This window comes from Suillus paluster (assembly GCF_016628075.1).
Source record: "Suillus paluster strain FC165 chromosome Unknown EDB91scaffold_335, whole genome shotgun sequence".
In the NCBI taxonomy this organism is placed as follows: Eukaryota; Fungi; Basidiomycota; class Agaricomycetes; order Boletales; family Suillaceae; genus Suillus; species Suillus paluster.
In genome coordinates, this window is record NW_024537895.1 from 1 (window position 1) to 21058 (window position 21058).

Below are 21058 nucleotides of genomic sequence, written 5' to 3' on the forward strand. Positions count from 1 at the left end.
CAGTTCATCTATTAATGGAATCTATCAAATGACAGATACATAGATGATAATCTCGTTATCAGTTCACGCACGGCATCTTCATAGAGAACCTTTTCCTGCATGTCCAGCGTTCCCCAAAGAGCGAATCCAAGAATCCAGAAGCGTGGCATAGGGAAAGGAGTCAGTTTGATGAAGCTCAGCAGCAATATGTGAGATGTGGCAGGAGATGACTTCTCGTAGGGTACTAGGATATATCATCAACCGATCCCACCATTAAGCCCGTGTCAAATGAACTACAATTCAACTGATGCAGATACAGCAAGAATATTTCAAGAGGGTGCGCGAATTAACGACATAGCACATTCTGATAATAGGGGAATGGCGGCGACGCAAGTGTGGGGTAGCAGCCTGGATGGCACAGGTGAGTTCATTCATCATTGATCTCGTTCATCAAAATTTTCTGGTAGATTGTAACATTGTTTGGAGACAGATATCGCCCTATGCGATGCTCATTTTGTCCATAATTTAAAAGCTCTGGATGGTGGTACATCTAGTACGAACACCATCGTCATACGTCCAAAAAATTCACTACTCCCACACACCCATCCTATAACCGTATGACAGTGATCTCAGATGATCCCAGTTGGTGGCCAGCCATGAATTCGGGTCTTGTTGCCAGCTATTTTTTAGGTTTGTGGACAGACAGTTGGATGATGAGGGTGATATCTTGATCTAATCTTGGCTGCGGTTTCGCAGTTGCCGCCTCCGCTGGGGTGATGTATGATTTCGGTGAGCAAAATAGTCTTCAAAAACTGCTGATATCCTTATGGCATTACCAGTGCTAACATTCGGACAAGAGGTACGTTGATGTCCCCGAAGTAGTCATCTTACTAAGAATGATTTTATAAGTCGAACTAGTCTGGGTGAGCAGAGTCCCACACCAGAAGAACAAGATGAAAATACAATTAATTCGTGGCAGAGGCAACACTGGTCTCTGATGACTATTATGTATCTTAGTGTGAGGAACTTGTTTTATAAGTGTGGTTGACAAGTCGTGCTGACTTAATTTCTAGGTGCGCTACCTCGGAATATTATATGCTGTGTATGTCTGCAAGGTTAGGCAACCAGTGTTGTGCTAATTAGTTGTCTCTCAAAATCAGCACCAGCATGTTGAGTATGTTTCCTCACATATGCTATGCTTATTTCTTCTGACCGACGGTATGCAGTTGGAGTTCCAACCATCCCGATGACAGATGCAGTAAGTATCTGCCCTGGTTCCTGTCATTCCCGTCCAATCAACTGCACTCCCATGTAGGGGTGAGTGAGCTTCTTGACCCGCCCGTTGATTCAATATAATGACTACCACAGTTGTGAGTCTGTTAGGAGTGTGCGATACTCCTAGGCTGACCACTAACTCGATTTGTCAGGCTTCAACATGTTCGTCGCAACAGAGTGGACAAATGTCGTCGTGCCTGCAATGCTAGGTGGTGAGCTACCCAGCTGCAATCTCTCAGTGATACTGGTTTACTGATATATCATGCAAGTCATCATGATGGCTCGGTTGTATGCCATGTATCAGCGATCCCGAACGGTGTTGATACTTCTCATTATCGTCTTGCTAGCTGTCACTATCGCCAATGGAGCAATGAACGAAATAACAAATAGGTATGCCTCAGGGGGTAAGCTCAATTATGGATGAAAGACTGAAGACCATGAGGCTCATTGACGAATACCAGAGGTATACATTCTCTTCGGCACCTATGAGTGTGCTATTGACTACGGGAAAAGTGGCCAACTTCTGATGACCATGATTTGGATGCTCATCATTGTATGGGAGGTCCTTGCACTGTGGCTCGCAGTCCGGATTGCTGTAAAACATTTCCGTGAACTGAGACAATCATCTGCAGGAGGGATTATTGGGGACTGTTTCACGGTGTTAATGAGAACCCACATGGCCTACTTTGCGAGGTGAGCTCGTAATGTGAATGTGGTTGTCCTTTTTCGCTGAAGCTTCACAAATGTCAACTTAGCTTTGCTGCTGCTTCGGGCCTCCAGCAGGTTTTTACTATGCTTTCAAAATCTCAGCGGTATGTCGATCTATCATTGACCTCTGCATGCAACTGCAGTTCATCATTTCCATAGGACCAATATTCCTTGCAAAATCAGATTCTTGCTGGTGTCGCTCAAATTCTTTCGCTCACGGAGATGTTTGTGCTGGAACCACGCTTGATCCTTGACGTTCGAGAATACAATGCTCGGCGCGTGGCTGACTCTGATGCAGCAACCACCATGACTTCAATTGCTTTCCAGGAGCGCGTGCATGTGTCCACTAGCAGCAGTGTGTAACACGGGAGATGACTTCTTTACACTGGGAATTCTGCAGGCGAGAGAATATATTTTTGTTCCAAGTTTTGTCACGGTACTTATTTAATTAAGTTATGTTGTGTTCCAAAGTATATTTGAAAGAGAAGTAGGTCTGGACAAACATTTATCTTTATGCATCACTACTGGCACTAGCTGCTACTGAGTACTCACACTTGCACCAAGCGGCAAGCTGAAACCACGTAAAATGTCTCACAACCAGTCCTCATCTTACCTATTCCCCACCCAAGTGCCCGGATTGCTCGATAGCTGAGATGTAGCAGTAATTCCCACAGAGCCTGAGCTATCATTCGAGCTGAAGCGACCGCATATTTCAGTGGCGAAGACAGGTCATGAGCCTGGAGAGCGCGATGGAGCTTCCACCGTTCGAAGCTTGATCAAAGCTCCAGATGCTGAACTCATCGTTGAGGCTACCATCGGTGCGTGGCTAGCGATCGAGAAAGATCAAATCAAAAATACCGACCATCCAAATGCCAATCTCACTTCTACTTTTTCTGTAGAAAACGTCGATATTCGAGCGTCCAATAGCGAGCAAGGCAAAAAGAATGACTGAAGCCCATAGATATATGCCATTCCTTCATGGCAAACTTGTTCTCGAAGTTGGTGCCATGTCTTGCGCGGCGGCAAAACGTGCATGCCACTGATAACGCACCTACAAAACGGCCAACCGTGAATGACACCAACTTGGATGGGAATGACATTCATTAAGGCGGGAGCGATGACATCGCAGGACAATGTAACTCACACGGTCATTGTCGTGGCATCGACAAAGGGGATCCAAAATTATCGACATAGAATGCATAGACTCCGGAAGAGAGCCTGATTGCAGAGGATCGACCAACCTTTTAGCGCATGTCTCTGCTATGATTTGTTTCACAGTACCCTTGTTTTTTGGGGGGTGCTACTGTTGCTCGTGCTGGTCTATCATTGTCTGATGAGGTGTCCCAGTCGCCCTAGAAGATCTATGAGGTAAAAAGGGGGAGAAATAGGATTATGAAGAGATATACGGCTGGCGCCAATTACTCCTCGTCTTCACCCTCCTATTTACTTCTCCACGGGCTTCTTTATCACAATCGATGATGCAGCAGGGACTAGAATCCACGTCGTCAGATTTCGTGATCGTGGTGAGCGTTGTAGTAAATGAATAAATGGTTGCTTTTACCCCAGTCAGACACGGATGGGGTGGACACTGTTGGATAGCGCTATGGTACAAGTACGTGAGCGTACAATACTGTCCCTTGCGATCTATTCGTGATGGACCGTCATTTCATGAGTCACGCTTTTTCGCGGTGAATTTCGTGATATACCGTTACACCGTGTGACAAGCCATCACGTTTCCATGCCCAAAAGTGTGACTCACGAAATGGAGGCTCATCACGTAACCGATAGTACAGCAAATAGTCGGACGAGGCAGCTGGTACCAAACACCTGCTTCCGAAAACCCACGGGTTCACTCTGCTCATCGCCGTCACTTGCATGAACAGGCGGCTTCGGCAGACTGCTTGTAGCTATACTCCGAGGAGATCCTACCCCAATCATCATCAATGTACTGTAGAGATACGACACTAGCTTCGTCACGTGCAGCACGTGACACAGTCACACTTGGTGTCACAGCTTCGAATGACCCTGTGACCTGTGACCACACAAAAAATAGCTTCGCAAATTGTGATTGCTGCACCTTGGCTTCTTGTCTGATTCATATATTATTGTAAAGCTGAGAAACAACAGGTAGAACCTAGCTCGGCATTGTTGTTTTTATATGTTTTCTGTATGTTTTTCTGTATGTTTTTACCATATGTCACAAATTAGCTTCGGTCCCCAAAAAATTGGTGTGACAGTCACACCAAATAGGTTCGATTCGTCGATGGCTGTGACCCGTGACGAACCTAGTGTCGTATCTCTACAGTATCATCGCTTGGCATAACGAAGCACAAGAACTAAAATCAACCAATCACACCGTAACATCAACCTCGAACGGCCGCCTGTGCTATCTACCGATCACCCTATACCACTAACCAATCTCGCAATACCACAGCCATGAAACAGCAGGGATATCTTAGTACGCCCGTTGAGAGGCCATCTTTGCCATCTATATTGCTGTTGAACTTCATCAACTGACTTCTCACGCACAGCTTCTGTATCCTTCGATTCGCTCATCAGAGGACGCGGAGCATCAGGGAGCATGCAGAAAAGGTTCTCGATAAGATGGTGTGCGACTCGATATGCTGTAGTACTGTAGAGATACGACACTAGGTTCGTCATGTGCAGCCTGTGACTACGTCACACTCAGTGTCACAGGTTCGAATGTCCATGCGACCTGTGACCATACCCAAATAGATTCGCCCGCGGGTGAACAGTGACCATCGGACATGCTGCTTTGTGATTGCAGCAACTTGCTTCAGCTTGTCATGGATTCGCCTCACATAGCTCTGAATGGTAATGAGTGGACTTGGAGACTCCGTGGTCTTAAAGCCTGCCAGGTGAGTCTATGATCCATTTTCAAGTGCCTGTCATTCTGACATGCTACTTCGTGATTGCAGCAACTTGCTTCAGCTTGTCATGGATTCACCTTGCATAGCGCTGAATGGTAACGAGTGGACTTGGAGACTCCAGTGTAAGGCTGGGGAGAAGTTCAATCTCTCGTTTGCGAGTCTCACAAGTCGGGAGGCATTGCAATATTTACGCGATGTTCAGAAGAATGATCTAGCTGGATGGGCGAGGATTGCTACTGCTCAGTACAAGACTGACAGCGTCGACCAGGCAACAGACTCCGAGTCAGAGGATGAGGCCACTAATGCTATCGGAGTTGAATCCCAGTGACGTGCCAATGGATGCACTTCTTGACCATATGGCTTCCAGGGGTGAACACGTCCATTCTGACTGCCGTATCAATGCAGATGGTGGACTTTCGTGTGCAAACCACTCCGAAGTCTATGATGTGGGTGACATTGCTGCTGAAGATGTGGAAGGTGGCTTGAACAGTGTTCTGAAGGTTGAGTATGGGCGTGGAAAGTGTAGACACATCGCAAATTCAATGTATGATGATTTCTGGTCCTATTAGTGCACAACCTATGTTTTTTCTTATGTTTTTTTTTCCATATGTCACAAATTAGTTTCGTCCCGCCAAAATCCATGTGACGGTCACACCAAATAGATTCGATTCGTCAAGGGCTGTGACCTGTGACGAACCTAGTGTCGTATCTCTACAGTATAGATTCTAATAATAGATGAACAGGTTGACTCCGAATGCAAATGTAAATATGCATGACGTGATTCAACTCTGAGCAAGCTTACTATCAGCCATACAACTTGAACTTGCCACAAGTCCTAGCCGGCCTCACCACCCATCCTATTTAGCAGTATCCAAAACACCGATGGCATTACATAATTGCATGATCCATTTATTTGTACATGGGTGTTTTTGCATCAGATTTCATTAGAGTTGCGAGCGTGACCTTGTTTAGGCCAGGAGGCGCTCGTAAGGCGCGGCTTATCTTCCTGTTATGAGCGATGATAACGTTTAGATGATCAATGTTTGATGAAATCATTCACGTGTGCATACAGCAAGTCTGGCCTCCTGCTCCGCCATCAAGTCTTCTTTGTTCTCTAGTGCCCTCTCATTTTTGTTAATATAGGGATGGGCGTCGAATATTCGCCAGATATCAGCTATGGATGATGCATCAGGATGTATCTGCCTCCGGACATCGATGCGTCGTCGTCGTCGTATAATCTCCTTGGCTTGAGCTACTCCGCTTTAGCTAAAGGCAACCTGGCTTTCATTTGGTTGGGGCGCTGGTGGTAGTACTATAAATTTCAGCATCTCTGTTTTCCTATGTGATAGGACTGATATCCACGCTTTCGGCGATCATAGATTGTTCTCCTCCGGGATATACATAAATTTTGAATGATGTCCGCATCATCTGCGGCACTGTCCATATGCGCTGCGATCCGAGAAGATGGTTCAGAAGCTGCATGACAAACGAAGAGGTTTTAGTTGAGTACAAGGGCTCCCCACAAGTAGATGTATTCGTTCTCGCTAACGACAGTGGCCTATGCAACGTTCCCAGATTCCAAATGGTGGTCATAAGCACCTACATATCCACAGATACGACAGCTCAAAGACGACGAGCTCAGTGAATTATGTCCCTCTCACAACAACGTCGCCTGCTAGCAGTTACTGGGGCATCGACCAATCTATTGCCTACGGTAACTCCACCATTTTGTCCGAGACTGCTGGTATTGTTGACACTGGCACGACCCTCATTTTTATCGCCACTGGTATGACAAGTCATTCATAAACAGGTCATCCCAACTGACTTGAAAATATTAGACGCATTCAACCAGTACAAGTCTGCCACTGGTGCTACGATGGATCAGAACACCGGTTTCTTGATGATCACATCTGATCAGTATGCTAAGCTGCAAACCCTGACCTTCAACATTGGCGGGAGTTCCTACGACCTCACCCCCGACGCCCAAATCTGGCCCCATTCCTTCAACACTGAGATCGGCGGTAGCAGCAGCAGCATCTATCTTATCGTTGCTGATATCGGTAGCAACTCTGGCAGTGGCTTCGACTTCGTCAACAGTTACTCATTCCTGTGGGTGTTTTAAGTGACCTCATTTAGCATAAGGCTAACCATCTGCTCTAGTCAACGCTTCTACTCCGTATTCGACACCACCGACCACCGAGTCGGCTTCGCGACCACTTCGTATACCGATGCGGTCATTAACTAAAATAACCGTGTGGTGACCCCACCCATACGCACGATTTAAATATTTATATCAGCTAATGGTTATTCAAGATCGATGAGGGTGTTGGTTATTAAGAGACGAATGCAAGTAGGCTCCACAGAACGAATTTATGGTGTATCTATACCTAGACTGCGTCCTTGACTGAAAATTGACTGAAATTCGTTACTTCTCGACGGAGTCAGCTGTAGTAAGATGTTGCATTCGACGCCGGCGTCGAAGAAGTTTAAGTTGCCACTGTGTAAGCGGATGCGGCGCTCATGTTAGGAAGCCTCCAGGATGAAAAAACAGGCGGCATATACCTTTCCTTGTCCTTCATGGACCTCTCAGGATCGTAGAAATGTAGCGAGATTACAGAGAAACAGCCCACATACGATGATAAAATACTGGAAGGACACACAAACAGTCTATTATGACCGGACGAACACCAAACTACGTTCTATCAAGAAGGTACAAGTTGATACAACAGTCTATGGAGCCGTTGCTGTAGGTGAGCAGCTGATTACATTTACCGCCCTGAATCTAAGTAGCATTACATTATTGAACACTTACGACGCTATGTAAGACATGTTCGTGTCTGTTGCACATTGAAGTCTGAAGTGTTCCATTTGGAGAACAGTCATGGTAAGGAGTGTTTTGGGATGACAACAATAATGGATAGATTCGCGATCAAGGCAGCGAGCTACACGGCGGCGTGGCTCCCGCGCTGGTTGGTGGGCGCTGCTTATATGCCGGCTGCTTGGCTGCTTGCTTGGCAGCAAGTTTGGCCACAGCCGCGCCTGGTAGGGGCGTGATCTAGATCGCACTAGATGTCGCCGTGTTTGCTGCTTCAGCAGAGCCGCTGCTGGCAATCCTGGCAGATTGCCTCGTTGTCCTAGATTTGGCACAGGCTACAGTTTGAGCTGGTCTAGCGGGTTCTCCGCAGATTCTGGCTGAGTTTGAGAGTCTGTTGACTCTGCAGGCTCCGATGGTTGAATTTGGGATGTTGACGAGCCTGGGAGTTGCAGGTTCAAATGCTGGTGGGTCATACTGAGTAAGGCAAGTAATTTGCACGGCAGTGAGCAAAATGAAAGGAGAAAGAAGGAACGTATGTGACGAAATACTACGATAACGATGAGGATAAGTAAGTGAAGGTTAGGAATTCGCGTTGTGAGTCCGTTGTGTATAGTTCGATTTTGAATATGAAAAGGTGAAGTCTGAGGCGTCTCGCTCAGTTGGACGCGTGGTGCTGATTCTCCGGCGGGCTCCGAACCGGCACCTTGCTCATTGATACATTCAAATCCCACTCTTGTCATCCTTTTTGGACAATTCACGTCTTTTGGACATTCTACAGAGTCAAGCGCCTCGCAGAAAAACATCCATAAGCCTGAAGAAGACTTGAATAAAGCAAGGAGAGAACGAACAATCTCGGTGCATCCTGACACGTCGCTCGTCGCGTGCGGTGAACTCCAAGTTGTGTGTTATCACCAGACACAGCTATGGTGTTTCGTTGTTACACACAACTTGAAGTTCACCCTAGTGATTCGCCCGTAAGCATCTTTAGTTGTGCTCAACCCATTCTCCCCTAGTCAGACCCATAAGACAGTCAAACAACCTTTGCACTTCGATATCTCCAGGCAAGCCAGCCTTCAAACCCAGTCCAAGCAACTTACCGTCATATTTCAGAGGTTACTTCCTCTGCCTGACTGGATACATTGGTTTCCGACATATCCAGCCCCGGTTTCTCTCTCAAGAAGTCGTTTGCGGACGATAGCTACTGGCGATTTTCGCACCTTGCACTGGTGCACTGGTCATGTGAAACCGTTCATTCAGGGAATTGTCCAAGGCCATAGCACAGTGAGTACTGGCGTCTTCACTCTGGTTCAAAACGAAGACTACTCATGAAAGTCTTCGTCCCGTGTGACCATCATGGATCATTCACTCGGAGTGATGGATCGTTTTTGTGCTGGAAATACGCCTCTCTGCCGTCCAGCTGAGTGGAGCAGTGTAATGGAGTACACAGCAGTAATCGTAGGTGCAGGTCAGTTTGGCTTGTCTGTAGCTGCCCGTCTGGAGAATGTCTGTATCATAGGTGATGGTTGGCGTTCTCGACACGAGTCACTAGAGACGAATACACCCAGGGTATACAGCCGAGCCACCGCTGCTTTCGTCCTAGTCGGGTCGTACGAGTACAACCTATCTTGAAAATTACCAGAGGATTCTTGGTCTTCATGTGTTGACCTTGGCGCGCGTTTCTTCTGCTTCATATTTTTTTTTGTCAAGTACCTGGTCGATATCTATATTTCGTCTAACCCTCTATTATTGTGTCGGCACGTTGGGGAGGTGCACTTCCGCCTATGCCACAGATCCCGGGTAAGTACGGCGGGATCCCTTGATTATATGCCGATGCTAACACCATCTGCCTGTAGAACTCCTTTCTCGGTTCGATTCTCCATTCAAGCGAGTAAAGATCTACATGTTGCGACAACACGCGGACAGTGGTGGTCGTCGATGGAGGATGCTCTGCGCATGGTATTGTTCAGGACTTGGCAAATCGCAAAGGGCGTATCCAGCGTTCACCGACCGCTGTCATAGTCGTCAGACGATCAGGCATTGACTCACTGGTAACCTTAGTGTCATTTCTGTTGAGATCTCCGCTGATTCAACTCATAGGATATGTTAGGCAGGACGCTCTTCCGACAGAGATAGCCGACCGTTTCTACGTCGCCCTCCCTTTTTCAACTTTACGAACTTCCCAGAACGATGCCATGAAGAGAAATTCCCATATTGACGTTGACTGGTTCGTTGCACGACAAGTTTCGAGGATAATCACTTCGTCTTACCCGGTTTCTTTCACTCGGAGACCTCAGGGAAGATTTATCCAGGCACGGTTACCTCCTTGCTGATCCCCAGGACAGCTTCTTACACTGTCTTGTAGTTTGACGGGGTCAGTTTGTTTCTTGCCCATTGTTCTGTTTTTCTCTTCCAGGTGGTTACTACATTTAAATTGACCGGGGTTGCACGAGCTCATCACATCTGGCAAGATAGCTGAGTTTTCTCTTATGCGCTTCTGCAGGTTACTAACCAGCAGCAAGATCACCATGAAGGCTGGGCATGAGATTTCCCACCCTTCGCCGTCTGAGATGGTCTTCGATGATGGTTTGCAAGTTAAAGTAGACCTCGTGATCTTCGTGACTAGCTATATTTTTTCGAAGATCTGTCCGTCTGATCGACTCGAGGACTAAACAAGTTGCCGAGAGCCTTTTTGGGTTTAAGGTTTCGGATACCGTCTGATACCGCCCATGTCGTTGGAGGCTGAGATGGCGATTATGAGCCTGCGAGAGTTTGAAGGCCTTCTGGATGTAAGACCTGTGTTAATTTGATTGCGCGACTTAGCCATGCTGATGCCATTTCTCTAGACAAAGGACTTTGGTTTGCGGAGGGCAATCTCTTCGCTGCACGCGCTGGCAACCATACTCCTACCAGATCCTACCCCGATCATCATGCTGGATCGCTTGGCATATAGCGAAGCAGTCAACCAATTGCAGGCTGGTAACAGTTCATCTATTGATGGAATTTATATTAAATACATAGATGATATCTCGTTATCAGCTCGCGCATGCATCTCATAGAGAACCATAGTACGTTCTGATAATAGGGAAACGGCGGCGGCACAAGCGTGGGTTAGCAGCCTGGATGGCACAGGTGAATTCATTTATCATTGATCTCGTTCATCAGACCTTTCTGGTAGAATGTAACATTGTTTGGAGACGGATGTCACCCCATGCGATGCTCATTATGGCCATAAAAGCTCTGGATGGTGGTACATCTAGCACGAACACCATCGTCATACGCCCACAAAGTTCACTACTCCCACACACCCATCCTATAACAGTATGACAGTGATCTCAAATGATCCCAGTTGGTGGCCAGCCATGAATTCGGGTCTCATTTACAGCTATTTTGCAGGTTTGTGGAGACAGTTGGATGATGAGGGTGATATCTTGATCTAAACTTGGCTGCTGTTTCGCAGTTGCCGCCTCCGCTGGGGTGATGTATGATTGCGGTGAGCAAAATAGTCCTCAAAAACCGCTGATATCCTTACGGTATTACCAGTGCTAACATTCGGACAAGAGGTACGTTGATGTCCCCGAAGTAGTCATCTTACTAAGAATGATTTTATAGGTCGAACTAGTCTGGGTGAGCAGAGTCCCACACCAGAAGAACAAGATGAAAATACAATTAATTCGTGGCAGAGGCAACGCTGGTCTCTGATGACTATTATGTATCTTAGTGTGAGGAACTTGTTTTATAAGTGTGGTTGACAAGTCGTGCTGACTTAATTTTCTAGGTGCGCTACCTCGGAATATTATATGCTGTGTATGTCTGCAAGGTTAGGCAACCAGTGTTGTGCTAATTAGTTGTCTCTCAAAATCAGCACCAGCATGTTGAGTATGTTTCCTCACATATGCTATGCTTATTTCTTCTGACCGACGGTATGCAGTTGGAGTTCCGACCATCCCGATGACAGATGCAGTGAGTATTCTGCCCTGGTTCCTGTCATTCCCGTCCAATCAACTGCACTCCCATGTAGGGGTGAGTGAGCTTCTTGACCCGCCCGTTGATTCAATATAATGGCTACCACAGTTGTGAGTCTGTTAGGAGTGTGCGATACTCCGAGGCTGATCACTAACTCGATTTGTCAGGCTTCAACATGTACGTCGCAATAGTGTGGACAATTCTCGTCGTGTTTGCAATGACAGGCGGTGAGCCACGCAGCTGCAACCCCTCAGTAATACTGGCTCACTGATATATTATGCAAGTCATCATGATGACTCGGTTGTATGCCATGTATCAGCGATCCAGAAAGGTGCTGATACTTCTCATTGTCGTCTTACTGGCTATCAACATCGTCAATGGAGTGATATACGGAATAGAAACTAGGCATGCCTCAGGAGGTAAGCTCAATTATGGGTGAAATACTGAAGATCATGGGGCTCATTGACGAATACCAGAGGTGTACATTGTCTTCGGCACCTATATGTGTGCTATTGACTATGGGGAAAGTGACCAACTTCTTCTGACGCCCATGATTTGGATACTCACCATGGTATGGGAGGTCCTTGCACTGTTGCTCGCAGTCTGGATTGCTGTAAAACATTTCCGTGAACTGAGACGATCATCTACGGGAGGGTTTATCGGGGACTGTTTCACGGTGTTATTGACAAATCACGTGGTCTACTTTGCGAGGTGAACTCGTAATGTGAATGCGGTTGTCCTTTTTCGCTAAAGCTTCACACATGTTAACTTAGCTTTGCTGCTGCTTCGAGCTTCGAGCTTGGTTATTTGCTTTCAATAATCTCAGCGGTATGTCGATCTATCATTGACCTCTGCATGCAACCGTAGTTCATCATCTCTATAGGACCCATATTCCTTGCAAAGTCAGATTGTTGTTGGTGTCGCTCAAATTTTCTTGCTTGCGCAGTACTTTGTGCTAGGACCACGCCTGATCCTTAGCGTTAGAAATTATCACGCTAAGCTCGTGGACGACTCTGATGCAGCAACCGCCATGACTTCAATTGCTTTCCAGGAGCACGTGCATGTGTCAACAAGCAGCAGTGTGTAGCAAGGGAGATGACTTCTTTACACTGGGAATTCTGCAGGCGAGAGAATATGTTTTTGTTCCAAGTTTCGTCGTGGTACTTATTTAATTAAGCTGTGTTGTGTTCCGAAGTAGATTTGAAAAGAGAAGTAGGTCTGGACAAACATTTATCTTTATGCATCACTGCTGGCGCTAGCTGCTACTGAGTACTCACACTTGCACCAAGCGGCAAGCTGAAACCACATAGAACGTCTCGCGACCAGTCCTCATCTTAACTATTCCCCACTCAAGCGCCCGGATTGCTTGATAGCTGAGATGTAGCAGTAATCTGCCTGTCGTCTTCGTCACCCCGTGCCCATATTGTTATTTCTTCGACGGGCAGGACTCCGATGGTGTAATCCACGAAGAGATAATAGACGAGTCCCCTCAAGTTTTGTTAACTGCACGAGCGGCACAATAGTGGGAATGGCGAGATATGATAGCGCATACGCAGGGAGGCAAGGTGGTCCGAGTAATACCGTAGATGCGACCTTTGACATGCATGTCGCCCAGTAGGAAGTCAGGCTGGGAAGATAATATCGAGGAAAGGAGATCGTCGGGTACGAATGAAGGCCGAATTTAAAGGATGAAGAAGGCTCAACATATGTGAGCACGCGGGGGATTTCATCCGCCTATACAGTAGCCCCATTCACGGAAACACCTCAGTCGTATGAGATCATAGTGTCTAGCTCGGACGATGAGGTGTTGTGGCGCTGGTTTATCATTGTCTGAGGGGCGAAGGACGTACGGCTGGTGAAGATTCCTCATCTTCACCTTCCCAACTTCTTCATGGGCTTTTTGTTGTGATCGATGACGCAGCAGGCTGGACTCCACGTTGTCGGATTTCGTTCTTATCAGATCGTGGTGAGCGTTGTAGTAAATGAACAAATGGTTACTTTCACCCCAACAGCTGTATGGAAAGCCGGCTCTACAAATATTCTGACACATGTTCGGGACTCCGTGCACCTCTCTTTTTTTGCAAGGTGTTGCGCTCCCACTACATGTTATTCCCACTCAACGGTTGTCCTGTTTTCCATACATGTGGCCGATGTACAATTTAACAGTAGAGACTTGGTGTTGTAAGTGCAGGCTTGCTGCTGGTGTGCACCGGCGGTGCTCCATACAAGTCAGAAAGTTAGTAATGTGGGACACATAGGTGGCCTGACGGTGAATTCCTGGAAGAGGTATAATGGCGCAGGGGTGCACGAAGTCCCATTGCCCAATATGGATGCGAGACCGACAGTATTCAGCATCCTCTTCTATGCGGGCAGCACGTCAATTCGTGGACTTGAACACCCTCTTTGAAATTTAAACACCTAAAGCACCTCAGCAGACTGCTACTCACAGCAGATCCTACCACCAAGCACTTGTCATCTAACAATCACCCCATATCACTAGCCAATCCCACTATGTCCCAGTACGCCTGCCGAGAAGCCATCTTCGCCATCTACATTTCATCCAATGGCTTCCCCATGCACAGCTTTTGTATTCTTGGATTCGCTCCTCAGAGGACGCGGAGCATGCAGAAAAACCACGTCAATTGGATTGATAGCCTTACCGCTGAACTTATTTCTGACACCTTCGACTCCAAGGAACTCGCTTTCGTCCACCCCGGGCCCCCCTTCTTCACCTAAACTTAAACCATTGCTTTTTGCCAGCGTTCAGTATTGAGCGCTCGAGTCGCGGCCGCTTGCTCAGCATGTCACAACTACATCGTTGGTTCCATATAATGACTACCACAGCTGTGAGTACGTTCGGAGTCTAATCCTCCTGATCATTAACTGGATTCGGCAGGCCTTATTATGCACGTCGCAACGGAATGGACGAGTGTCGTCATGTTTGCAATGCTAGGCGGTGAGCTATGCGGCTGCAAACCCTCAGTGATATTGACTTGACTGGAATATCGTGCAAGTCATCATGATCACCCGGTTATATGCCATGTATCAGCGATCTAGAACGGTGGTGATACTTCTCATTGTCGTCTTACTAGCTGTCACCATCGCCAATGGAGTGATCAACGAAATAGTAACTAGGCATACCTCAGGGGGTAAGCTCAATTATGGATGGAATACTGAAGACCATGAGGGTCATTGACGAATGCCAGAGGTGTACATTCTCTTCGGCACCTATGAGTGCGCTATTGACTCTGGGGAAAATAACTAACTTCTGAGTCCCATGATTTAGATACTCACCACCGTATGGGAGGTCCTCGCGCTGTGTCTCGCAGTCCGGATTGCTGTAAAACATTTCCGTGAACAGCGACTGCGACGATCGTCTGCAGGAGGGATTATCGGGGACTGTTTCAAGGTGTTGATGAAATCTCACGTGATTTACTTTGCATGGTGAGCCCGTAATGTGAATGTGGTTGACAGTCCTGTTTCACTGAAGCTTCGCACGTGCTAACTTAGCTTTGTCGCTCTTTCTTGCTTCCAGCTCGGTTATATGCTTTCAATAATCTCAGCGGTATGTCGATTTGTCACTTACCTCTGCATGCGACCATAGTTCATTGTTTCTATAGGACGCATATTCATATTCTTTGGAAACTCAAATTTTCTTGCTCGTGCAGTTGTTTGTGCTGGGACCACGCCTGATCCTAAGCGTTCGAGAATATACCGCTAAGCTCGTCGTCGATTCCGATGCAGTAATTGCAATGACTTCGATTGCTTTCCAGGAGCGCGTGCATGTGTTAACTAGCAGTAGTGTGTAGCACGGGAGACGCTCGATGTGATTAACAGCCGCCGTGCACTCTGCGGGGAGCAAGTGAATTTGTTTTTCCAAGTGTCGTCGCGGTATTAATTTAAGCTATGGTGTTCCAAAGAGAAACCTGTACTATAGGTCTAGAAAAACTACCTTGTGGCATCGCTATGGTACTAGCTGCCCGCCCACACGTGCATCAAGTGACAAGAAGGTCTCGCAACGAAGTCCCTTGGTGCTTGAACTGAAGTCAAATGTGTTCATCGTTTATCTAAGTGGTTTGCGACATTCTGTTCGATGAACCATTGGCATGTTGTGGCTCTGTTCAGAGCTGTCTTGTCACTTCGTCATGAAGAGAGATTTTTGCGCGCCGCGTTGCATGATCCTTCTCGTCTTCAAACTCTCCAATATCGGAATCACCATGCGCTGGGCAATCACCCTCTTGGCCAGGTGAAAGGGGGTTGGTTGGTTGTTAGAGCGATTATAAGAGACGTGACCTGGGATCCCGCAGAGCCTGAGCTATTATTCGGGTTGAAGCGACCGCATATTTCAGTGGCGAAGACAGGTCATGAGCCTGGAGAGCGCGATGGAATTTGCACTGTCCGAAGCTTGATCAAAGCTCCAGATGCTGAGCTCGTTGTTGATGCTACCATCGGTGCGTGGCTAGCGGTCGAGAAAGATCAAACCAACAACACCGACCATCTAAATGCCAACCTCGCTTCTATTTTTTCCGTAGAAAACGTCGATATTCGAGCGTCCAATAGCGAACGAGGAAAAAAGAATGACTGAAGCCCATAGATATAGGCCATTCCTTCATGGCAAACTTGTTCTCAATGTTGATGCCATGTCTTGTGCGGCGGCAAAACGCGCATGCCACTGATAACGCACCTACAAAACGGCCAACCGTGAATGACACCAACTTGGATGGGAATGACATTCATTAAGGCGGGAGCGATGACATCGCAGGACAATCTAACTCACACGGTCACTGTCGTGGCGTCGACAAAGGTTATCGACATAGAATGCATAGACTTCGGAAGAGAGCCTGATCGCGGAGGATCGACCAACCTTTCAGCGTATGTTTCTGCTATGATTTGTTTCACCGTGCCCTTGTTTTTTTTGGGGGTGCTGCTGTTGCTAGTGCTGGTCTATCATTATCTGATGAGGCGTCCCGGTCGCCCTAGAAGATCAATGAGGTAAAAAGGGGGAGAGATAGGATTATGGAGAGACATACGGCTGGCGATGGTGCAGCAGGGACTGGGATCCATGTTGTCAGATTTCGTGATCGTGGTAAGCGTTGTAGTAAATGAAAAAAATGGTTGCTTTTACCCCAGTCAGACACGGATGGGGTGGACACTGGTGGATAGCGCTATGGTACAAGTACGTGAGCGTGCAGTACAGCAAGTGGTCAGACGAGGCTGGTACTAAACACGTACCAAACACCTACTTCCGAAAACCCACGGGTTCACTCTACTCATCGCCGTCGCTCGCATGAACAGGCGGCCTCGGCAGACTGCTTGTAACTATACTCCGAGGAGATCCTACCCCAATCATCATTGATGTATCATCGCTTGGCATAGTGAAGCACGAGAACTAAAATCAACCAATCACACCGTAACATCGACCTCGAACAGCCGCCTGTGCCATCTACCAATCACCCTATACCACCAACCAATCTCACCATACCACAGCCATGAAATAGCAGGGATATATCTTAGTACGCCCGTTGAGAGGTCATCTCTGCCATCTATATTGCTGTTGACTTCATCGACTGACTTCCCACGCACAGCTTCTGTATCCTTCGATTTGCTCATCAGAGAACGCGGAGCATGAGGGAGCATGCAAAAAAGGTTCTCGATAAGATGGTGTGCGACCCGATATGCTGTGTAGCACAGATTCTAATAATAGATGAACAGGTTGACTCCGAATGCAAATGTAAATACATGACGTGATTCAACTCTGAGCAAGCTCCCTATGGTAAAGTGGGTGAAATCCTTCCTCAGCGAACGACAAGCAGCAATCTGCCTGGACGGAGTACTGTCACCATCGGAACCAGTCGAAAACGGTATACCTCAAGGATCCCCAATATCACCGGCCCTTTCGATTATCTGCACAAGCCCACTAAACGAAGCCTACAATGCGAAAACTCGAGCTCGTGAATTACGCCCGGACAAAGCCACACCGACCACATTAGCATGCTACATCGACGACGGAAACTTATATGTCTCCTCTCCATCCTTGGAGAACAATGTCGCAATACTCCGGGAGGAGTTCATTTTTGTGAACAATTGGCTTCGCGAAGCTGGACTGATGGCGGAAATTGACAAATCTGAGCTCATCCATTTCACATGGCGTCGCGCACCGGATCGACCACCTATCCTGCTGCCTAGTGACGAAGGACAGGTGACAATTAACCCCCGTGACTGTATCAAATGGCTTGGTATATATTTCGACTCTAAACTCTCTTTTCGCAGGAATGTATGTGAACTGGCAGGCAAAGCGGAAAATATCGCCCAAGGACTACAAATGCTTGCAAATACGGTAAGAGGTCTCTCGCAATCACTATTGAGAACTGTATACTCGGCTTGTGTCCGCAGTGTAATGACATACGCAAGCCCCGTTTGGTGGACGGGTGTGAAAACCCATGCAAACATGCTTACCCGCGTCCAAAACAAATCCCTTAGACATATCTGTGCCGCTTTCCGAACCACCCCAATAAAGGCCCTAGAAATAGAGACATCAATCCCCCCCATCAACCTCTTCCTCGAACACGCAAACGATAACGCCGCCACTCGACTACTCAAACTCCCCTCGTTCAACCCAATCCTACAGAGACTTGATCAACCCTGGCGACAATTTAACCTCGCTGACCCCCCACCCGCTCTTCCCACCGACAAATACCGTCCTCGCAGCCGCAAACCACCAAAATCGACCAGACTCACCCGTCTGTCAAAACGAGCATCCCCGAACGCGGAACGCATCAACATATTTGCGCTGCCACCTTGGGCAAACACGAAGGAAACGTACCGCGGCCGCCTAACGATCTCGGACAAGCAAAGAGGAGGCAAGAAAGAAGCCGCCAAAGCGCACATACAAACCGCTCGTAATCTACGAACGGAGGACACGCACCTTCTCGTTTACTCAGACGGATCGAAACAATCAGTCAGAGAGGAGGAAAGAGCTGGAGCAGGATGGGCCGGCTATCACAGAGGAAGAGAAGTCTTCTGGGGTCAGGAAGGAATGGGTCCCAAAGCAGAGGTGTATGATGCAGAGATGGTAGCGCTCCTTCGAGCAATATCGCGAGCTATCAGCTTCGCGCAAAATTCCCAGGTGACCCATTTACATTTCTACGTCGATAACAACTCTGTGGTGCAGGCTGCATATGCAGCTGCACCTGGACCCTCACAATACATTGCATTACAGATCAGACGCTCGATCGAAGACTACCTAACCACATCCCCCCTCCATCATGTCCAAATTGCATGGATCCCAGGACATCACAACATCATCGGCAATGAACGTGCCGACGAGCTTGCAAAAGAAGCCACCGGACGTAACGACTCGTACCACTCGACCTATGCAAATGCGCGCCGAAGAAACAAGGAAGGGATCTTGCAGAAATGGACAGAGAGTTGGAATAGAGACGTGGCAGCACAGACTGGACGCTTCGCTCTCGCAAATCGACTCCCACCAACGCTCAAACCCCGCCAACATTTCACTCACACTCCTCGAGAAGTATACGGCCGTCTTATACAATGCCGCACAGGACACGGATTCATGGGAGAATACTACGCTGCATTCGTTCCAACCGAAGAGCCCCTTCAGTGAATTCACCCGTCTGAGACGGGCAGCCGGGCGTGACAATGTACCGATAGAGACGAGCCATCCGGTGTGGGCCGGTGGCAATAATTGTACCGTGATAGACGAGTGGGCTGAGGGTGTGGTGTATCCGAGGCAAACGGATGGGCCGGGGGTATATAGTATACATGGTAGTATAGCAATGTACTATATAGGTGATTATGAATGGTGGTGAATCCAGTGTGTGATAGCGAGTGGGCCGGTAAATAAGGCACAATGGAGACGAGGGGGCCGGTAGATGAGATGCAATGGAGACGAGGGGGCCGGGGAATGGGGTGCAATGGAGACGAGGAGGCCGGGGAATAGGGTGCAATGGAGACGGGTGGGCCAGCCGTATGGGGTGCAATGGAGATGGGTGGGCCGGTGTTACAGGGTGCAATGGAGACGGGTGGGCCGGAAGATGAAATGTAATGTAGACGAGGGGGCCGGTGTTACAGGGTGCAGTGGAGACGGGTAGGCCGGTAAATGAGGTGAAATTGAGACGGGTGGGCCGGTGTTACGGGGTGCAATGGAGACGGGTGGGCCAGAAGATGAAATGTAATGTAGACGAGGGGGCCGGTGTTACGGGGTGCAGTGGAGACGGGTAGGCCGGTGAATGAGGTGAAATTGAGACGGGTGGGCTGGCCGTATGGGGTGCAATGGAGATGGGTGGGCCGGTGTTACAGGGTGCAATGGAGACGGGTGGGCCGGAAGATGAAATGTAATGTAGACGAGGGGGCCGGTGTTACAGGGTGCAGTGGAGACGGGTAGGCCGGTAAATGAGGTGAAATTGAGACGGGTGGGCCGGTGTTACGGGGTGCAATGGAGACGGGTGGGCCGGTAAACGAGGTGAAATCGAGCCGGGTGGGCCGGGGTTACGGGGTGCAGTGCAGACGGGTGGGCCGGTAGAACAGGTGAAATCAAGACGGGTGGGCCGGTAAAGGAGGTGAAATTGAGCTGGGTGGGCCGGGGCTATGGGGTGCAGTGGAGACGGGTGGGCCGGTGGACCAGGTGAAATCAGGACGGGTGGGCTGGTCAACCAGGTGAAATCAAGACGGGTGGGCCGGTAAAGGAGGTGAAATTGAGCCTGGGTGGGCCGGGGCTATGGGGTGCAGTGGAGACGGGTGGGCCGGTCAACCAGGTGAAATCAAGACAGGTGGGCCGGGGCTACGGGGTGCAGTAGAGATGGGTAGGCCGGTTGACCAGGTGAAATCAGGACGGGTGAGCCAGCATTGCGGTGTGCAATAGAGACGGGTGGGCCGGTAAACGAGGTGAAATCGAGCCAGGGTTATGGGGTGCAGTGGAGACGGGTGGGCTGGTCAACCAGGTGAAATCAAGACCAGTGGGCCGGGGCTACCGGGTGCAATGCAGATGGGTGGGCTGGCGTTATGGGGTGCAATGGAGGCGGGTGGGCCGGTACTGTGGGGTGCAATGGAGACCGGTGCATGCGTGCAAAAACCATATTCGGTACATCCATACAGTAACTGGCGTATCCATCATAGAACAACCGGGGGATCCATTGTATAGCAAAACAAGATCTACCGGAAATATATCTTTGAATGACATCACTTGTCTAAATATCTACAGTCCGTTGACCCAGAGTCCTCAAACCCATTCCATCTCCACTGGGTCGCTGAATTTTACATTGCTATATTTTGCATACTCTGTGCTTGGAGTCCTGACAAAGTTGTGAATGCTGTCTCGCATGTACCACGCAGTGACAATCCGGTTGCCTTCTTCAACATTCATGTAATGTCTCACCAGGCGACATGATGAAGCCAACATTGAGCCGGA

General features: G+C 48.3%; 6 protein-coding genes across 6 annotated transcripts; all 6 read left to right on the top strand.

Annotated features, from left to right (window-relative positions):
• Positions 1 to 1414: 1414 nt before the first annotated feature.
• On the top strand, positions 1415 to 2914 carry EDB91DRAFT_1257735 (uncharacterized protein; the record flags this gene model as incomplete). Its single annotated transcript, XM_041324313.1, has 6 exons — positions 1415 to 1466; positions 1524 to 1658; positions 1716 to 1947; positions 2010 to 2070; positions 2122 to 2317; positions 2625 to 2914. The coding sequence occupies 6 exons, from the start codon at positions 1415 to 1417 to the stop codon at positions 2912 to 2914; spliced, it is 966 nt and encodes a 321-aa protein (XP_041168654.1).
• Positions 2915 to 4623: 1709 nt separating this feature from the next.
• Positions 4624 to 5422, top strand: EDB91DRAFT_1289747 (uncharacterized protein; the record flags this gene model as incomplete). The annotated part of the gene is made up of 3 exons (XM_041324830.1): positions 4624 to 4841; positions 4902 to 5177; positions 5221 to 5422. Exons 1-3 carry the CDS (start codon positions 4795 to 4797, stop codon positions 5420 to 5422), a joined length of 525 nt encoding a protein of 174 aa, XP_041168655.1. The 5' UTR covers positions 4624 to 4794.
• Positions 5423 to 6413: 991 nt separating this feature from the next.
• Positions 6414 to 7098, top strand: EDB91DRAFT_1065707 (aspartic peptidase domain-containing protein; the record flags this gene model as incomplete). Its single annotated transcript, XM_041314794.1, has 3 exons — positions 6414 to 6639; positions 6692 to 6962; positions 7014 to 7098. The coding sequence occupies 3 exons, from the start codon at positions 6414 to 6416 to the stop codon at positions 7096 to 7098; spliced, it is 582 nt and encodes a 193-aa protein (XP_041168656.1).
• A 3766-nt stretch (positions 7099 to 10864) lies between these two features.
• EDB91DRAFT_467771 (uncharacterized protein) lies at positions 10865 to 13038 on the top strand. The gene is made up of 13 exons (XM_041327361.1): positions 10865 to 11057; positions 11126 to 11158; positions 11209 to 11228; positions 11278 to 11292; positions 11349 to 11387; positions 11444 to 11472; positions 11531 to 11544; positions 11597 to 11632; positions 11799 to 11858; positions 11916 to 12050; positions 12108 to 12342; positions 12405 to 12459; positions 12515 to 13038. The coding sequence occupies exons 2-13, from the start codon at positions 11146 to 11148 to the stop codon at positions 12716 to 12718; spliced, it is 855 nt and encodes a 284-aa protein (XP_041168657.1). The 5' UTR covers positions 10865 to 11057; positions 11126 to 11145; the 3' UTR covers positions 12719 to 13038.
• Positions 13039 to 14535: 1497 nt separating this feature from the next.
• EDB91DRAFT_1181306 (uncharacterized protein) lies at positions 14536 to 15058 on the top strand (the record flags this gene model as incomplete). Its single annotated transcript, XM_041320448.1, has 4 exons — positions 14536 to 14587; positions 14646 to 14780; positions 14838 to 14839; positions 14918 to 15058. Coding segments are annotated over 4 exons (330 nt in total), but the record flags the coding sequence as incomplete, so codon positions are not given.
• Positions 15059 to 15410: 352 nt separating this feature from the next.
• Positions 15411 to 16632, top strand: EDB91DRAFT_467696 (uncharacterized protein). Its single transcript, XM_041327360.1, has one exon. The coding sequence runs from the start codon at positions 15725 to 15727 to the stop codon at positions 16214 to 16216; it is 492 nt and encodes a 163-aa protein (XP_041168659.1). The 5' UTR covers positions 15411 to 15724; the 3' UTR covers positions 16217 to 16632.
• The last annotated feature ends 4426 nt before the right edge of the window (positions 16633 to 21058 follow it).

Excerpts from the sequence above, each read along its gene's own strand:
- EDB91DRAFT_467771 (XM_041327361.1), top strand. Across the intron at positions 11,859-11,915 it reads CGTGTTTGCAATGACAGGCG|TCATCATGATGACTCGGTTG; the intron begins GTGAGCCACGCA and ends ATATTATGCAAG. Across the intron at positions 12,051-12,107 it reads AACTAGGCATGCCTCAGGAG|AGGTGTACATTGTCTTCGGC; the intron begins GTAAGCTCAATT and ends GACGAATACCAG.
- EDB91DRAFT_467696 (XM_041327360.1), top strand. The coding sequence starts at position 15,725 with ATGAACCATTGGCATGTTGTGGCTCTGTTCAGAGCTGTCTTGTCACTT.